The following is a 17,941-nucleotide window of genomic DNA, read 5'->3' as shown; positions in this document are numbered from 1 at the left end:
GGTGTATACACCTCTTACGGCTTTACTAGCAGACACGTCCCCGCATGTGAACGTTTGTCACCTTATGCTTGTTGGCTGTCAGGTCCACTGGTTGACTTCCTCATGGTGCTCATGTATAATGATTGAGACGCGTTACTAACAAGGTCTTAGGTGAATATTAACAATTTTGCACCATTTTGTTGTCTGTCCTCTCTCTCTCTCTTTCCCTATTGCAGGTGACTCAAACGGGCTCCTGAAGAAGCATTCAATTGCGAAACATGTAGAGCTATAGTAGTTTGATGTCGGTTATGCTGAACAGAGGGCTATATCTCTCCCTGTTCTAAGGGATACCCCTCTGTAGGCTATGACCTACGTCTGAGAGAATGCCAGTCATTGCTCCTGAATTTATTGCAATGTTTTAACATGTTGGTGTTTTTGGTTTTTTGTATTTTTTGTATAATAAAACATTTACATTTAATTTTATGATTGTCCATTTTTCCACTCCTTTTGGTGTATTTTTGAGAATTTGTAGATTTAGGACGTTGGCACTGCTCTATATATGGAATCTCCACAGCCCATCCTGTGGTGAGATTTGCTATTCCATTTGTTTCTCTAACCCAGAAACGTTATTTTTTTCCATTTTGGTAAGGGTTCCCCCTTCAAGATCCTCAGAGATTTTGTTTTTGACCCATTTAGAAGTATTGGACAAATGTGACTGTGTAACCAAAGGATTGGAATTTGGGGCTCTGTATCTTTAAATTTCCACAGTAAAATCGTACTGTATTGTAAGATATCATAAAGGGGGGTGTGTATGACACATATCCATTGTAAACGTTTTGGTCCAATGGGAGATTTTGTTTCTGACTCATTTTGAAGTATTGCGAAAATGTCAGTTTGTAGCCAATGGGTTCATATTTGGGGCCCTGTATCTTTAAATTAACACAGTAAAATCATACCATATTGTAAGATGTCATCGAGGGGGGTGTGTATGTCACATCTGCATTGTATACGTTTTGGTCCAATGGGAGATTTTGTTTCTGACTCATTTTGAAGTATTGCGAAAATGTCAGTTTATAGCCAATGGGTTGATATTTGGGGCCCTGTATCTTTAAATTTCCACAGTAAAATCATACTGTATTGTAAGATATCATAGAGGGGGGAGTGTATGACACATCTGCATTGTAATCTTTTTGGTCCAATGGGAGATTTTGTTTCTGACTCATTTTGAATTATTGCAAAAATGTCAGTTTGTAGCCAATGGGTTCATATTTGAGACTCTGTATCTTTAAATTTCCACAGTAAAATCATACCGTATTGTAGGATATCATAGAGGGGGGTGCGTATGACACATCTGCATTGTAAACGTTTTGGTCCAATGAGAGATTTTGTTTTTAACCCATTTAGTAGTGCAAAAGTGTCAGTTTGTAGCCAATGGGTTGGTATTTGGGGCCCTGTATCTTTAAATTTCCACAGTAAAATCATACCATATTGAAAGATATCATAGAGGGGGGGGGGGGGGAGTGTATGACACATCTGCATTGTAAACGTATTGGTCCAATGAGAGATTTTGTTTTTGACCCAACAACAAGGAAAATCCCCTAGGTGGACTTTAAAGGCACTGACATAATTTGCAGAAAAGGTATATATTTTTATTAAGCACAATAGAAACAGCAACGTCTATTGTAATGGTTACAATAGCTGTATGCTAAATACAAAATCACCACAATGATTGACTCTGAGATTGTGATTCAGCTGACGCGTTTCAGATTATCTGTCTCTCCTTCTTCAGGGATGTTAATCAGAGGGTCAATCATACATCTAAAATACAGTAATAACAAAAGAGCAAAATACAAAATATACAAAAGATATATGATATGATAAACATCATTGTTTATAATATATATTACAACAATGATGAACGATGTATGGACTCACATATTGGGTGGAGATATCATGGGCGAAACATTCCAATCAAGCTATTAAAACAAGAAACATAACCGGAAATGTGTCTCCAGAAAATTGTCTGTGAAGATAGTTTGCCTTTCACAACATATTAAGATATACCATCAATTTGCAGATTGAAAACAGCTGAACTTAACATGAGAGATGTTGGACCGCTAAAAAGTACTGAAGCCAATGAGGGGCGCGGCCCTGTGAGCCTCTTATTGTAATCCCAGTCCCGTTTGATAGCTCTCTGTAGCCTCATTCTTTTGCTCATAATTTTGTATCATTACTATACTGTTTGGATACCTCCTTAATCTGTTTTTGTTCATTTATTGTATACATATTTTTATATGCATGATATAGTTTCATTCTATGCATGTATATATATTTTCTTTATAACAGATATATAACGTTGTTCACCGGTTTTCTGTGTTCCGGTTAATCTGCCTGTTAGTTGCATTGTCAACTCTGGCCACTAGAGGGCCATGTTTCTCTTTCTATATCTTGTATTGGTTGTTTATAGCATTAGCTGTAATATTTATATTTCTAAACATTTATCACATGCCAGCCGACGTTTAAGGTGTTGACTGCTTTAATACCCGGCACACTAAGCCGCCCAGATTTGGCAATGCGTTGTGACTCTCCATGGTGGCTATAGCCGCTTTTCACTGCAGCTGGCTGCCATCTTGCCACTCCGCCGGACATGGGCTGTCCGCCGGTGAGGCCTGTGTGTCAGTGGGTCCTGGGTGCACTTCCTCGTTCCACCGCGCTGACGTCACACATGCGCGGTTGGGATGGGGGCATGCATTCAGGGCTCAGGAAGCCTATGTGGACGCGCTCCTGATTCCTCCCTCCATCCCAGGCACAGCTGATAATTATTGGCTGTGTCTGCTATTGGTGGGAGTTGATTATATATAGGCATGCCTGTGTGACATGGCTGACATCCACCTGAGGGTTTGGATGCCAGGATGTGTCTCCCCGTTGCTGCCTTTTATGCACCAGGTACGATTGATTTTTTGCTACTCCACAGAGACAGTTGCTTGATGTTGAAGCTTTGATGGCTATATAATTACAACATCATATATATGCACGCACAAATTTAAAATTGCTTTCTATCTTGGTCATCAATAACATTGCTTCTATGGAGGACTATAATTATTGATATACTTTAATAACACTAAGGCCTAATCGCATGTTTTATTACCATTCAGTGAGCTATCCATACAGGTTAGCTGTACACTCTATACACGTTCCAAACATGTTTTTATGGTTGGATAATATTATAATTTACTTATACTATGGATTTACATCTTTTTTAATCTGTCTTAATAATCCTTTATGTTATTGTTAATGATGGTCCAACAATCAATACAGTCCCCCAGTACTATAAAATCATATTGATACACCTTGTGTATATGTTTATACATGTACACATAAGTGATTGTTTGTCATGCATTTACTATCTTTGTGTGATACCAACCTTACAGTGTTTTTTCTCATCTTCAACAATTGTCTTTCATTGTTGAGTGCTGGTAGGACATATATGTATACACAGTATCTTGTGTATTTTATATACATGTGTTTACATTCTTGCATCATTTTTATATTATTTGAGTAATAATTTTGCATGTGTTTTTTTTGCACAGCCCTTGCAAATTCCTTTATAGGAATGATGCAGGCTTTGTTACTCAATTTGTCCTTTACTATAATTTATTATAATTCATTACTTTTTAATTACAGGGCTGCGCCCCTCGTTGGCTTCAGTACTCTCATGTTAAGTTCGGCTGTTTTCAATCTGCAAATTGATGGTATATCTTAATATGTTGCGAAAGGCAAACTATCTTCACAGGCAGTTTTCTGGAGACACATTTCCAGTTATGTTTCTTGTTTTTAATAGCTTGATTGGAATCTTTCGCCCATGGTATCTCCACCCAATATGTGAGTCCATACATTGTTCATCATTGTTGCAATATATGTTGATAAACAATGATGTTTATCATATCATATTTTGTATAGTTTGTATTTTGAGCCTTTGTTATTACTATATTTTAGATGTATGATTGACCCTCTGATTAACATCCCTGAAGAAGGAGACACAGATACTTTGAGACGTGTCGGGTGAATCACAATCTCAGAGTCAATCATTGTGGTGATTTTGTATTTAGCATACAGCTAGTATAACCGTTCCAATAGATGTTGCTGTTTTTATTGTGCTTAATAAAAATATATACCTTAGGCATAATTATGCCAATGCCTTTAAAGTCCACCTAGGGGATTTTCCTTGTTGTCATGCTACAAACCTAAACATAAATAAGAGACAGCAAAAGAAAATACAATAATGCAAATAAAAATAAGTCCTAAATAAAGTCCAAAATGTCACACACGTGAAGTATGAAGTGACTAAGTAAAAGTCCCATACACAGTCCAATTTAAATTTGTAAGCAATCTTGATCTGGTAAATAGTTAACAGAGGATCGCACAGATAAAAATGTACAGGAAGGAGAGGAGCTAAGGGGTGTGTGGGGGTTATAGAAAGCACAACCCCCTCCTGGCTCTCTCCTCCTCTCTGCTGTTATCACTAATGTAGGGACAGAATTTGTACTGGGAGAAAGGGGGATTTGCTAGGTGGGGGATTTGGGAATGTGCTAGGTGGGGGATTTGGGAGCGGGTGGGGGGGGTTGTGCTTGGAGGGAGGATTTGAATGGGGGTTGTGCGAGGAGGGGGAATTGGTGGGGGGGGATTTGTAAGTTTACAACCTACAGACCACTGATCTGCCTCTCAGAGTACATTTTGGGGCTTGTTCACACCAGGTGCAGTGCAGCAACAGGTGTGAAATTACGCGTTTTCCCATACCGTAAAAAATGCGCTGCCTTTTGCAGAGGTGTAAATTTAATGACACCGTGACACATCTAGCAAATGTGCATGAATGAATGAATGAAGAATTTGTATAGCGCTACAATGCGAACTGAATTGCTTCAAGGCGCTTGATCTGTCCTGAGTTGTCCTGCTTCTTAGAAGAGGTGAGTCTTGAGTTTTTTTCTGAAGGCCCGATGGTTTTCTTCCATGCGGATGTTAGTGGGTAGAGCATAAGCTCTAACGAGCAGGGCCCTCTGATGGTTATGGTTAGCCAGTATTGGGTCCTCAGTGATGCGGAGATGGATTCCCAAGGTTTTTTCCCGTTACTAGTCTTGCTGCAGTGTTTTGGATGACTTGTAAGCCAGCAATCTGGTATTTAGGTAGTCCTATGTAGAGGAAGTTTGAGAAGTCAAGTCGGGAATTGATGATTGTTCCGACTACTGCTGCTTTGTCCTCTTCTGGAATGAATGGGATGAGTCAACGTAGTAGGCGGAGAAGATGGTGAGAGCCACTGACTACTGAACCTATTTGTGCATCCATCGACATCTCTGCATCAAAGATGACTCCAAGACTTTTGTCTTTGGTGCTTGGGGAGATGGTCTGTCCAAGGATGGTGGGTGATGTCCATAGGGTCTTAGTTTTTGTATTACGGTTTGCGTGGCCATACACTTGCACCTGCTAAAACGCATGGTACCATAATACTATGTCTTTTGGTGCTGTGCAATTTTAAAAATCATGCCGGCACACTTTTCATATGCATAGAGCAGCTCATTAAAAAATGTAACGGAACGTGCAAAAAAGCACGTGCGATTGGATGCACCTCCTGGTGTGATCTAATACAAGCGTGGGCCTGACGAAGGGGCCCTGCGTGACTCTGAAACTTTGCCATATGTGTACCATGTGAAAAAGCTTTGGACCCTTCTGAGGAATCCTTGGTGTGATGATGACATTTATGACATTTTTCCTGGTGTGAACGAGCACTCAGACTGCTGTGCCCCAGAATTGTGCAAAATTATAAAGGGTGCCTTAACTGAACACAGATTGAAAAACACTGGTCTACTTGATTAAAATCTGGGCAATAAATACACTTCATCCTGTACATAACAGCCAGTAATTTTCCATCTGGCTCAGTTAACTTGTAAATCTACTTTTACCAAGCCAGGTGGTGAATGCAGGGCCACTCATGGCCGGAAATTTTGTGGATTCCTTACAGAATGGGAAGAGTACAAATCTAAGCTATAGCATGGCCATATGGACGTGCAATGGGCCTCGTTTGAGGCCCACTGTATATTTTACGTTGACCATCACTGATATACAGCAGATACTACTTTCTTAGATATCACAACTGAAGTTCAAATACATAACTATCTCTAATCCCCCTTTCCAGAACTTCATGAGGCTGATTTACTGAAGAAGTTGAGAAGATTCACACAATAGCTTATGTAGATTAACTTCAGTTATCCAACAATGTGAAAAGAAAATGTCTGTTTAGTTATTAGACATTGCCGAAAAATGTGTTAGTTTTCGTTTCATTCAGTTTGTTTTTTTTGAAAATTTGTAAATTTGAAAATAAGAAAGGAAAATCTGAAAATCCAAAAATTCTAAATAATAACTAACTAATAATAACTAATAAATTATAGGTATTGGTATTTTCTTTTCAAATTTGGCTGTTAGTGAACGTAACAAATACAAATTTATCTGAAGTTACAAATTATTTGAAACAAATGGAACGGAAAAAAATAATAATAATAATAATATGTTTTTATTAATATTACTGTTATTTATTATTAATTTGTTACATTCCATTCATTTAAATACGCCATTCGTTATTACGGATAATTTGCAACTTCGGATGAATTTGTATTCGTTACGTTCACTAACAGCCAAATTTTAAAGGAAATTCCAATACCTATAATTTAAGGTAAGTTATTATTTCAGAGTTTCATTCCTATTTTTGGATTTCCCAATATTCTGAAAAATTCAGAAATTTGGATATTTCCGAATTGCACATGTCTATTACTTATTTCATCTGCACAGGATTGGATAATTGAAGTAAATAGTCACACTATTTATAGGCAATCAGCCCAAATGTGCATTTCTTAAGGAAATCCTGTTCCCTATGGATGGAGAAATGATAATTTCAGGGCTGCAAGCTCGTGGACAAGACTCAATGTGCACACCAACTGAATAGAATTTTCAAATGCATTTTTGGTTCTCAACTCTTTTTATTCAAAAAGACTTTACAGATGAAAATACACATAACTGATCATCACATATTGTATTTTGTATAGTTGCCTAACAAATGTAGGTCATCAGCATTTGAACTTCATTTCTAATTTTCTAATTACGCGTTTCTGCAGGGTGGATTGCATTTGAGTCAAATGCATTGGTCATATCCCATCCATTGACAAAACCTACATTTAGGTCAGTGAAAATGATTTCCATTATGGAATAATGAATAGAAGCATGAAAATCGCTCATGGTTTCAAAGTTTTGTTTCATTTCACCTGTATTCTCAGTCTTAATGATAACTTTGGTTTGTGGACTACTAAGAAAGAGGCGTTCAATAGCACCTCATATATTAAGCAGCCGTCTAATAAAGTGATAAATAGGATATGCTCTAAAATGTACCCCTATATTTAGTACAATCACAGTACGTTGATCACCTCTAATTAGGTAAATTTCTCGAGAAATAGTACGCTCCTCCTTCTAGGACTGATATGAGGTAGTGATGAATGGATAGGTGTGCCTTTTCCAGGTTATCTTCATATTCCTTTTCAGGTCCAAATGGAAAATCTGATGTGCCCAATTGTCTTCATAAAGGTGGAATTGTGTCAATGCTGAGGAAAGAAAATCATTTAAATTGAGGGCATGCACATAATTAAGTTACCTTTGTACTATGTTAATAAGTATGTCTACACACCATAAGGAGCTATAGGCATTAGCAGCGCTAAACTCTTGTATCAATCACAGAAAGATATTGATCTTAAACACATAACAATAAATGAAAAACCAGCACAATGTCCTTATTATAAACAAAAATAGAGAAGTCTCTGTAGAGTAATCAGCTGCAATAAAATGACTAACAGTGCATGGGGGAGAGTTGAAAAATAGTAATTATAATTATTTCTTCAGAATCTTCATCCCTTCACCAAACCACGTGGGACACCGCTCCCTTAAGATTTTACACTCACCAAAAATAAGGTGAAAATAAGCCTTAAACTCCACAAATGTACGGGCTTCCTCCTCTGGTCATCGAGTCATGGTACAGACTACCTCTTTAGCTTCTAATGTAATTCCACAAGTATTAGATCGTGATGTCCGCGGGGATACCCGCGATGGTCTCATGGAGAGGAAGAACGGGGAAATGCTGATGTAAACAAGCATTTCCCCATTCTGCCTAGTGACAGGACACTGATCACCGCTCCCTGTAATCGGGAGTTGTGATCAGTGCCGTGTCACACATAACCCATCCCCCCCACAGTTAGAATCACTCCCTAGGACACACTTAACCCCTGCAGCGCCCCCTCCTGGTTAACCCCTTTACTGCCAGTCACATTTACACAGTAATCAGTGCATTTTTAATCGCACTGATCGCTGTATAAATGTGAATGGTCCCAAAATAGCACCAAAAGTGTCCGATGTGTCCGCCATAATGTTGCAGTCACGATAAAAATCGCTGATCGCTGCCATTACTAGTTAAAAAAATGTATTAATAAAAATGCCATGAATCTATCCCCTATTTTGTAAACACTTTTGTAGAAACTTTTGCGCAAACCAATCAATATACGCTTATTGCAATTTTTTTTACCAAAAATATGTAGAAGAATACGTATCGGCCTAAACTGAGGAAAAAAAATGTTTTTTTATATATTTTTGGGTGATATTTATTATAGCAAAAAGTAAAAAATAATGCGTTTTTTTTTCTAAATTGTCGCTCTTTTTTGGTTTATAGCGCAAAATATAGAAACCGCAGAGGTGAAAAAATACCACCAAAAGAAAGCTCTATTTGTGAGGAAAAAAGGATGCCAATTTTGTTTGGGAGCCACGTTGCACGACCGTGCAATTGTCAGTTAAAGCGTCGCAGTTCCGAATCGCAAAACTGCTCTGGTCTTTGGCCAGCCAAATGCTCCAGGGCTGAAGGGGTTAAGGCTTATTTTCACCTGATTTCTGGTGAGTGTAAAATCTTAAGGGAGCGGTGTCCCACGTGGTGTGGTGAAGGGATGAAGATTCTGAGGAATCAATTATAATTACTATTTTTCAACACTCCTCCACACACCATTGGTTATTTTGTTGCAGCTGATCACTCTACAGAGATTTCTCTATCCTTGTTTATAACAAGGACATTGTGCTGGTTTTTCATTTATTGTTATGTGTTAAAGCCCAGGTTCACACTGAGCTGCGGGAATGAAGCCGTGCGAGTTCAGCTGATTTCAGCTGCGATTTCAGAAACATTTGTGCAGATGTCAATGTAAATCGCAGCACGAAATCGCAAAAAGTAGTACAGAAACGACTTTTTTGAAATCGGTGCAGCGTCGCACCAATTAGGACGGTGCCATTGATGGCAATTGCTGCCGATTTAACATGCGATTTGACATGTTAAATCGCATGTCAAAACTTACCAGTGTGAACCAGGGCTAAGATTAATATCTTTCTGGGATTGATACAAGAGTTTAGGGCTGCTAATGCCTATATCTCCTTATGGTGTGTAGACATACTAATTATTTACTGATTCATTTAATAGCAACAGCTGAAGGGTCTGTGATCTGTTAACAACCCGGGTGTTGTTAAAGTGGAGTTCCACCCACTTTTACAACGCTTCAGCATCCTTCACTAAACTGTGCACTGTAAACAAATTGGATATTTTTTTATTTTTTTTCTCAGCACCTATTGTATATCTGCTGTATTCATTTTTCCCTTCCTCCTCCCTGGCCGCGGCCAATCGCATCATTTCCTGTTTGAAATGCCTTCTGGGAAGGGGCGGCAACTTCCTCTGAAACTGCCGTTGTTATGGAAACCTGACCTGAAACCTATTACACTGCTTGTGCTGCACTCAGCATGTGCGAGATCTGCAAGGATGAGATCCAGGAAGAAATACAGTCTGGCTTCAGATGCCCACACTTAAGATGGCCACGGCCTGCTGTAAGTTTATAAAACAACAAACTACTGCTATAAACTAACAAAACAGACCTTAGTTTACAGACTAACTTTACTAGAATACATTAAGCTTGTGTATTATAGGGGTATTTTTATTTAAAAAGTATAATTTCGGACAGAACACCACTTTAACCTTTGGACCTTGCCTACTTGCCGGCACACTCAATCACATGTGCGGCCAGGTAGCCACATTCCGCCCCATCAAGGGGATGGATTTTGCGGCTCCTGGTTTGGGCCTGGGTCTCTCCCCTTAGTTGAGCGTTGTGCACTACCTCGTTGTCTGTTTTACCATCCTTAGGCTGTTTCCATCTGCCTTGCAGAGCGCCTTTAGCGCTGGTACCGAGGTTGAGCCACTAGGGGGAGCTCCTAGTCCTGTTACCTTCAGGACTGCGCTCCTCCCGCACATCCGCATCCTTGGTAGCTGGCTTCTGGCCACTGCGCATGCGCGGTTCAGTGCAGGTGCACGCGCAGCCCAGCCTGGCCGAGTCAGGTGATGCACTAGCTGCACACCTGATTGGGGCGTGTATTTAAGGCTAAGAGATTAGCCTACTACCACGCCACTCTTGCAGATGACGCTCTGGTTTCTGGGCGCTATCCACACTACTGCTAATTGCCTGGTAAGACTCTTTATGGCTATATCTTTGGCTACGGTATACTTAATCTTGGTGGTTACACCCCGTGCATTGGAGCTTACTGGTTACAATGAGTTATGTTCTCTCCTCTAGAGACGGTTGTCGTTTGGCTGCTGCTAGGCTGCTTATGCTTGTAACTTTAACCACTTGAGCCCCGGACCATTATGCTGCCTAAGGACCAGAGGTCTTTTTCCAATTTGGCACTGCGTCGCTTTAACTGCTAATTGCGCGGTCATGCAATGCTGTACCCAAACGAAATTTGCGTCCTTTTCTTCCCACAAATAGAGCTTTCTTTTGATGGTATTTGATCACCTCTGCGGTTTTTATTTTTTGCGCTATAAATGGAAAAAGACCGAAAATTTTGAAAAAAAATGGTATTTTCTACTTTTTGTTATAAAAAAAATCCAATAAACTAAATTTTAGTCATACATTTAGGCCAAAATGTATTCGGCCACATGTCTTTGGTAAAAAAAATGTCAATAAGCGTATATTTATTGGTTTGCGCAAAAGTTATAGTGTCTACAAACTAGGGTACATTTTCTGGAATTTACACAGCTTTTAGTTTATGACTGCCTATGTAATTTCTTGAGGTGCTAAAATGGCAGGGCAGTACAAAACCCCCCAAATGACCCCATTTTGGAAAGTAGACACCCCAAGGAAATTGCTGAGAGGCATGGTGAACCCATTGAATATTTATTTTTTTTGTCCCAATTGATTGAATAATGACAAAAAAAAAAAAAAAATATTTACAAAAAGTTGTCACTAAATGATATATTGCTCACACAGGCCATGTCGAGTCCATGGAATATTTTATATTGTGACACAAGTTGCGGGAAAGAGACAAATTTTTATTTTTTTTTTTGCACAAAGTTGTCACTAAATGATATATTGCTCAAACATGCCATGGGAATATGTGAAATTACACCCCAAAATACAGTGGCTTGCGAAAGTATTCAGTCCCCTTGAACTTTTCAACCTTTTGCCACATTTCAGGCTTCAAACATAAAGATATAAAATTTTAATTTTTTTGAAGAATCACCAACAAGTGGGGCACAATTGTGAAGTGGAACGAAATCTATTGGATATTTTAAACTTTTTTAGCAATTAAAAAACTGAAAAGTGGTGCGTGCAAAATTATTCGGCCCCTTAACTTTCAGTGCAGCAAACTCACTCCAGAAGTTCAGCGAGGATCTCTGAATGATCCAATGTTGTCCTAAATGACTGATGGTGATAAATAGAATCCACCTGTGTGTAATCAAGTCTCTGTATAAATGCACCTGCTCTGTGATAGTCTCAGGGTTCTGTTGAAAGCGCAGAGAGCATCATGAAGACCAAGGAACACACCAGGCAGGTCCGTAATACTGTTGTGGAGAAGTTTAAAGCCGGATTTGGATACAAAAAGATTTCCCAAGCTTTAAACATCCCAAGGAGCACTGTGCAAGCGATCATTTTGAAATGGAAGGAGTATCAGACCACTGCAAATCTACCAAGACCTGGCTGTCCCTCTAAACTTTCAGCTCAGACAAGGAGAAGACTGATCAGAGATGCAGCAAGAGGCCCATGATCACTCTGGATGAACTGCAGAGAACTACAGCTGAGGTGGGAGAGTCTGTCCACAGGACAACAATCAGTCGTACACTGCACAAATCTGGCCTTTATGGAAGAGTATCAAGAAGAAAGCGATTTCTCAAAGATATCCATAAAAAGTCTCGTCTAAAGTTTGCCACAAGCCACCTGGGAGACACACCAAACATGTGGAAGAAGGTGCTCTGGTCCGATTAAACCAAAATCGAACTTTTTGGCCACAATGCAAAACGATATATCTGGCGTAAAAGCAACACAGCTCATCACACTCAACACACCATCCCCACTGTCAAACATGGTGGTGGCAGCATCATGGTTTGGGCCTGCTTTTCTTCAGCAGGGACAGGGAAGATGGTTAAAATTGAGGGGAAGATGGATGCGCGCCAAATACAGGACCATTCTCAATGAAAACCTGTTGGAGTCTGCAAAAGACCTGAAACTGGGACGGAGATTTATCTTCCAACAAGACAATGATCCCAAACATACAGCAAAATCTACAAAGGAATGGTTCACAAATAAACGTATCCAGGTGTTAGAATGGCCAAGTCAAAGTCCAGACCTGAATCCAATCGAGAATGTGTGGAAAGACCTGAAAACTGCTGTTCACAAACGCTCTCCATCCAACCTCACTGAGCTCGAGCTGTTTTGCAAGGAAGAATGGGCAAGAATTTCAGTCTCTCGATGTGCAAAACTGTTAGAGACATACCCCAAGCGACTTGCAGCTGTAATCGCAGCAAAAGGTGGCTCTACAAAGTATTAACGCAAGGGGGCTGAATAATTTTGCACGCCCCACTTTTCTTTTTTTTAACAGTTAAAAGAGTTTCAAAAATCCAAAAGATTTCGTTCCACTTCACAACTGTGTCCCACTTGTTGGTGATTCTTCACAAAAAATAAAAATTTTATATCTTTATGTTTGAAGCCTCAATTGTGCCAAAAGGTTGAAAAGTTCAAGGGGGCCGAATACTTTGGCAAGCCACTGTACATTCTGCTGCTTCTCCTGAGTACAGGGATACCACATGTGTGGGACTTTTTGGGAGCCTAGCCGCGTACGGGGCCCCGAAAACCAATCACTGCCTTCAGGATTTCTAAGGGTGTAAATTTTTGATTTCACTCTTCACTGCCTATCAGAGTTTCGGAGGCAATGGAATGCCCAGGTGGCACAAAACCCCCCCAAATGACCCCATTTTGGAAAGTAGACACCCGAAGCTATTTGCTGAGAGGCATGGGGAGTATTTTGCAGCTCTCATTTGTTTTTGAAAATGAAGAAAGACAAGAAAAAACTTTTTTTTTTTTCTTTTTTCAATTTTCAAAACTTTGTGACAAAAAGTGAGGTCTGCAAAATACTCACTATACCTCTCAGCAAATAGCTTTGGGTGTCTACTTTCCAAAATGGGGTCATTTGGGGGGGTTTTGTGCCACTGGGCATTCCATGGCCTCCGAAACTGTGATAGGCAGTGAAGAGTGAAATCAAAAATTCACGCCCTTAGAAAGCCTGAAGGCGGTGCTTGGATTTCGGGGTCCCGTACGTGGCTAGGCTCCCAAAAAGTCCCACACATGTGGTATCCCCGTACTCAGGAGAAGCAGCAGAATGTATTTTGGGGTGTAATTCCATATATGCCCATGGCATGTTTGAGCAATATATCATTTAGTGACAACTTTGTGCAAAAAAAAAAAAAATTTCTCTCTTTCCCGCAACTTATGTCTCAATATAAAATATTCCATGGACTCGACATGCCTCTCAGCAAATAGCTTGGGGTGTCTACTTTCCAAAATGGGGTCATTTGGGGGGGTTTTGAACTGTCCTGGCATTTTATGCACAACATTTAGAAGCTTATGTCACACATCACCCACTCTTCTAACCACTTGAAGACAAAGCCCTTTCTGACACTTTTTGTTTACATGAAAAAGTTATTTTTTTTTGCAAGAAAATTACTTTGAACCCCCAAACATTATATATTTTTTTAAAGCAAATGCCCTACAGAATAAAATGGTGGGTGTTTCATTTTTTTTTTCCACACAGTATTTGCGCAGCGATTTTTCAAACGCATTTTTTGGGGAAAAAACACACTTTTTTAAATTTTAATGCACTAAAACACACTATATTGCCCAAATGTTTGATGAAATAAAAAAGATGATCTTAGGCCGAGTACATGGATACCAAACATGACATGCTTTACAATTGCGCACAAACGTGCAGTGGCAAGAAAATAAATACATTTTTAAAAGCCTTTAAAAGCCATTACAGGTTACCACTTTAGATTTACAGAGGAGGTCTACTGCAAAAATTACTGCCCTCAATCTGACCTTCGCGGTGATACCTCACATGCATGGTACAATTGCGGTTTACATTTGACGACAGACCGCCGCTTGCGTTCGCCTTAGCGCGAGAGCAGGGGGCGACAGGGGTGCTTTTTTTTTTTTTTTTTTCTTTTTTTTTTTTGCTTTTTTGTCTTATTTTTAAACTGTTCCTTTTATTTATTTATTTATTTTTATCATTTTTATTGTTATCTCGGGGAATGTAAATATCCCCTATGATAGCAATAGGTAGTGACAGGTACTCTTTTTTGAAAAAATTGGGGTCTATTAGACCCTAGATCTCTCCTCTGCCATCAAAGCATCTGACCACACCAAGATCGGTGTGATAAAATGCTTCCTCAACTTCCCAATGGCGCTATTTACATCCGGCGAAATCTAAGTCATAAAATGCTCGTAGCTTCCGGTTTCTTAGGCCATAGAGATGTTTGGAGCCACTCTGGTCTCTGATCAGCTCTATGGTCAGCTGGCTGAATCACCAGCTGCATTCTCAGGTTCCCTGTTGAGACAGGAGAGCCAGAGAAAAACACGGAAGACGATGGGGGGGCATTCCCTCCCACGGCTTGTAAAAGCAGTCTAGAGGCTAATTAGCTGCTAGGATTGCTTTTACATGAAAGCCGACCGCTGGCTGAAAAGAATGATACCAAAATGATACCTAAACCTGCAGGCATCATTCTGATATAACCACTCAAAGTCGTGAATGGCGTACCTGAAGACAAAAAAATGGTTAACAATAAAGCACAGTAAACGGTAAAGTATAAAAAATTGCATACCTGAAAAACAAACATGATAAAACATAATAACAATAAAACATTGCAGATTAAAATACAGTAAAAAAGAGCAGAACAATAGAGAGAGAGAATAGAGAGAGAGAGAGAGAGAACAATAAAACGACAACTATTTTTTTTTATTTTATATATTTTTTTTTTACACTTTTTTTGTAACTAACTTTTATAACTGTAACTGGTTCCAGGTTCAGGTCTCTCAAAATGCGATGGCATCTTGGGAGACCCTGTGAAAGTGTGCCTAGTCTATGCAATGCTGTACCCTACGCTAATACACAACTAGTGAATGGTAGCGTTCAAAACATTCACCAATGCAAAGACCAGGATTGTCAGGACAGGTGGGACAATAATAGTGGGTGTCATGCCTATATCCGCGCTTGCTGCAGACACAACATCTTTTTTGGGGGGGTTCGTTGGGTAGGGGTACTCGGGAGGACATAAAGAAAATGCCTCTCATGCAGCTGACTGCATTTGGTTGGGGATGTGAATGGGCGAAGTACGGGCGCTGCAGAAGTGGTGGGTTCCCAATTAGGATTGGCGAATGCAGCAGGAAGGGCACTATGGGCACGACGGGCCTGTGTTTGTCTTTTTGGTGGCAGCGGGACACTACTTGTGCTTGCCACCTCACCAGCTTGAACTGCACTTATGGGACTCGCCACGTCACCAAGTGTTACTGCAGTGCTGGTTTGACTACGACCAGGGTGTACTAGGCCACTGGAGCTTGCCAGTTCAATAAAAAGCTACCAAAAAAACTGTTAGCGATCGCAGGGATCAGGCCTGACTCTGCAAATGCTGCAGTTATGCGTTTAGTGTTTTGTAAGTGACAGTGATCGATCGATACTGCATTTGGGTGGGCTGGGCCGGGCGGAGGGGCAAAACGCAGGTGCTAGCAGGTATCTGGGCTGATCCCACTAACACTGCGTTTTTGGGAACCCTAAACTGCTGGGGACGCTAGTATAGATCTGATCGGATCAGATATTGATCCGTTCAGATACTATACCACTAAGGGAGGTGTATGCTGCGTGCGTGGGTGTTAGTGGTACTGGCGCTAACCTGACGCTGCTTGGGGCTGGTGCTTGCCAGTTCACCAAAATGCTACCAAAAAAACTGTTAGCGATCGCAGGGATCAGGCCTGACTCTGCAAACGCTGCAGTTATGCATTTAGTGTTTTGTAAGTGACAGTGATCGATCGATACTGCACTTGGGTGGGCTGGGCTTGGCCAGGCGGAGGGGCAAAATGCAGGGGCTAGCAGGTATCTGTGCTGATCCCACTAACACTGCGTTTTTGGGAACCCTAAACTGCTGGGGATGCTAGTATAGATCTGATCGGATCAGATATTGATACGTTCAGATACTATACCACTAAGGGAGGCGTATGCTGCGTGCGTGGGTGTTAGCGGTACTGGCGCTAATCTGACGCTGCCTGGGGCGACGCATATCACCGCCGGGCGATCAGGGGGCTAAACCTTTATTCGGTAATAAACGGCGGGTGCCCTGACACTATAAAAAATAAACAAACTAACCAGCGTCACCCGTAACACTTATACGGTGATCAGTGGTGAAAGAGTTAACTAGGGGGCAATCAAGGGGTTAAAACCTTTATTAGGTAGTATATGGGGGTCCCTGACGCTATAAAACGCTGACGGCGAACCTAAATATTTACGTCCCTAACTAGCGTAACCAGCGACACTAATACAGCGATCAGAAAAATGATCGCTTAGCGACACTGGTGACGGGGGGTGATCAAGGGGTTAAAACTTTATTAGGGGGGTACCCTAGACCTAAAGGGGGCTAACCCTAACTGTCCTAACACTGTAACTGTCACAAACTGACACCATGCAGTAATCAGGAAAAAAAAAAAAAAACTGCTTGGTGTCAGTTTGTGACGGGGGGGGTGATTGGGGGGTGATCGGGGGGGCGATCGGGGGGGGATAGGGGGGGTTTTGTGTGCCTGGCATGTTCTACTGTGTGTGTAGTGTTTGTGCACTCACATTTCAGTCTTCTCTCCTCGGCGCAGGAATGGAAAATGCAGAGCCGAGGAGAGATGACATAATTTCCTTTGCTGCTGTTTAGCATACAGCAGCAAAGGAAATGATCTGATTGGCCGGCGGTGATCGCGAGGGGGGGCCACGAACGGATGGCCTCCCCCTCACCTCCGATCGCCGGGGAACAAAAGAGGACCTCCTCGGGCACCGGGGGGGGTCCGATCGGACCCCCCACCCGCGGGAGGCAAATCACCTGTATGTACGTGATTTTGCCTGCCCGTGCCCCCTTGCCGACGTACATCGGCGTGAGGCGGTCCTTAAGTAGTTAAAATCCCAATACATCCCTGCCGGTGACGCTCCTCTGGGTGATGGGATAGTGGGGTCACAGCTTGTGACTTTGTCCAGAAGATTCGTTGGGCCTACATTGCCTCTCACAAGGTGAGATTTTGATATATACACATTTATATGGCTCTGGTGTATCTCTTGGATTATATACAAAAAAGTGCAGCGCTGGATGACTACTATGCAGTAGACAATAAACTATAATAAAAAGCATAACAATTAGTGCACATGATTGTAGGATTAGCGAATGAGTAAAATAACAAACGCCAAATCAAATTATCTTAAATGACGTGCTTAAGTGTCCACATATATAAGTGAAGATTCTGCTGAGTAAATCCGTGACTTCCACCGCTGATAAAGACCA

The 17,941-nt window shown here is 40.9% G+C and overlaps 1 protein-coding gene across 1 annotated transcript in view; it reads right to left on the bottom strand.

The window, feature by feature from the left end:
- LOC141145221 (NXPE family member 4-like) overlaps positions 1-17,941 on the bottom strand; it is a 114,294-nt gene that overhangs the window by 3,956 nt on the left and 92,397 nt on the right. The window contains exon 7 of the mRNA XM_073631724.1: positions 7,446-7,619. Within this exon, the coding sequence (XP_073487825.1) occupies positions 7,489-7,619 (131 nt within the window). The 3' untranslated portion in view covers positions 7,446-7,488. The remainder of the gene's footprint in view (positions 1-7,445; positions 7,620-17,941) is intronic.

The sequence above is a fragment of the Aquarana catesbeiana genome, linkage group LG05, assembly GCF_042186555.1.
Source record: "Aquarana catesbeiana isolate 2022-GZ linkage group LG05, ASM4218655v1, whole genome shotgun sequence".
NCBI classification, from domain to species: domain Eukaryota; kingdom Metazoa; phylum Chordata; class Amphibia; order Anura; family Ranidae; genus Aquarana; species Aquarana catesbeiana.
The sequence above is the reverse complement of the archived record's forward strand: the minus strand, read 5'-3'. Positions and strand labels throughout refer to the sequence as shown.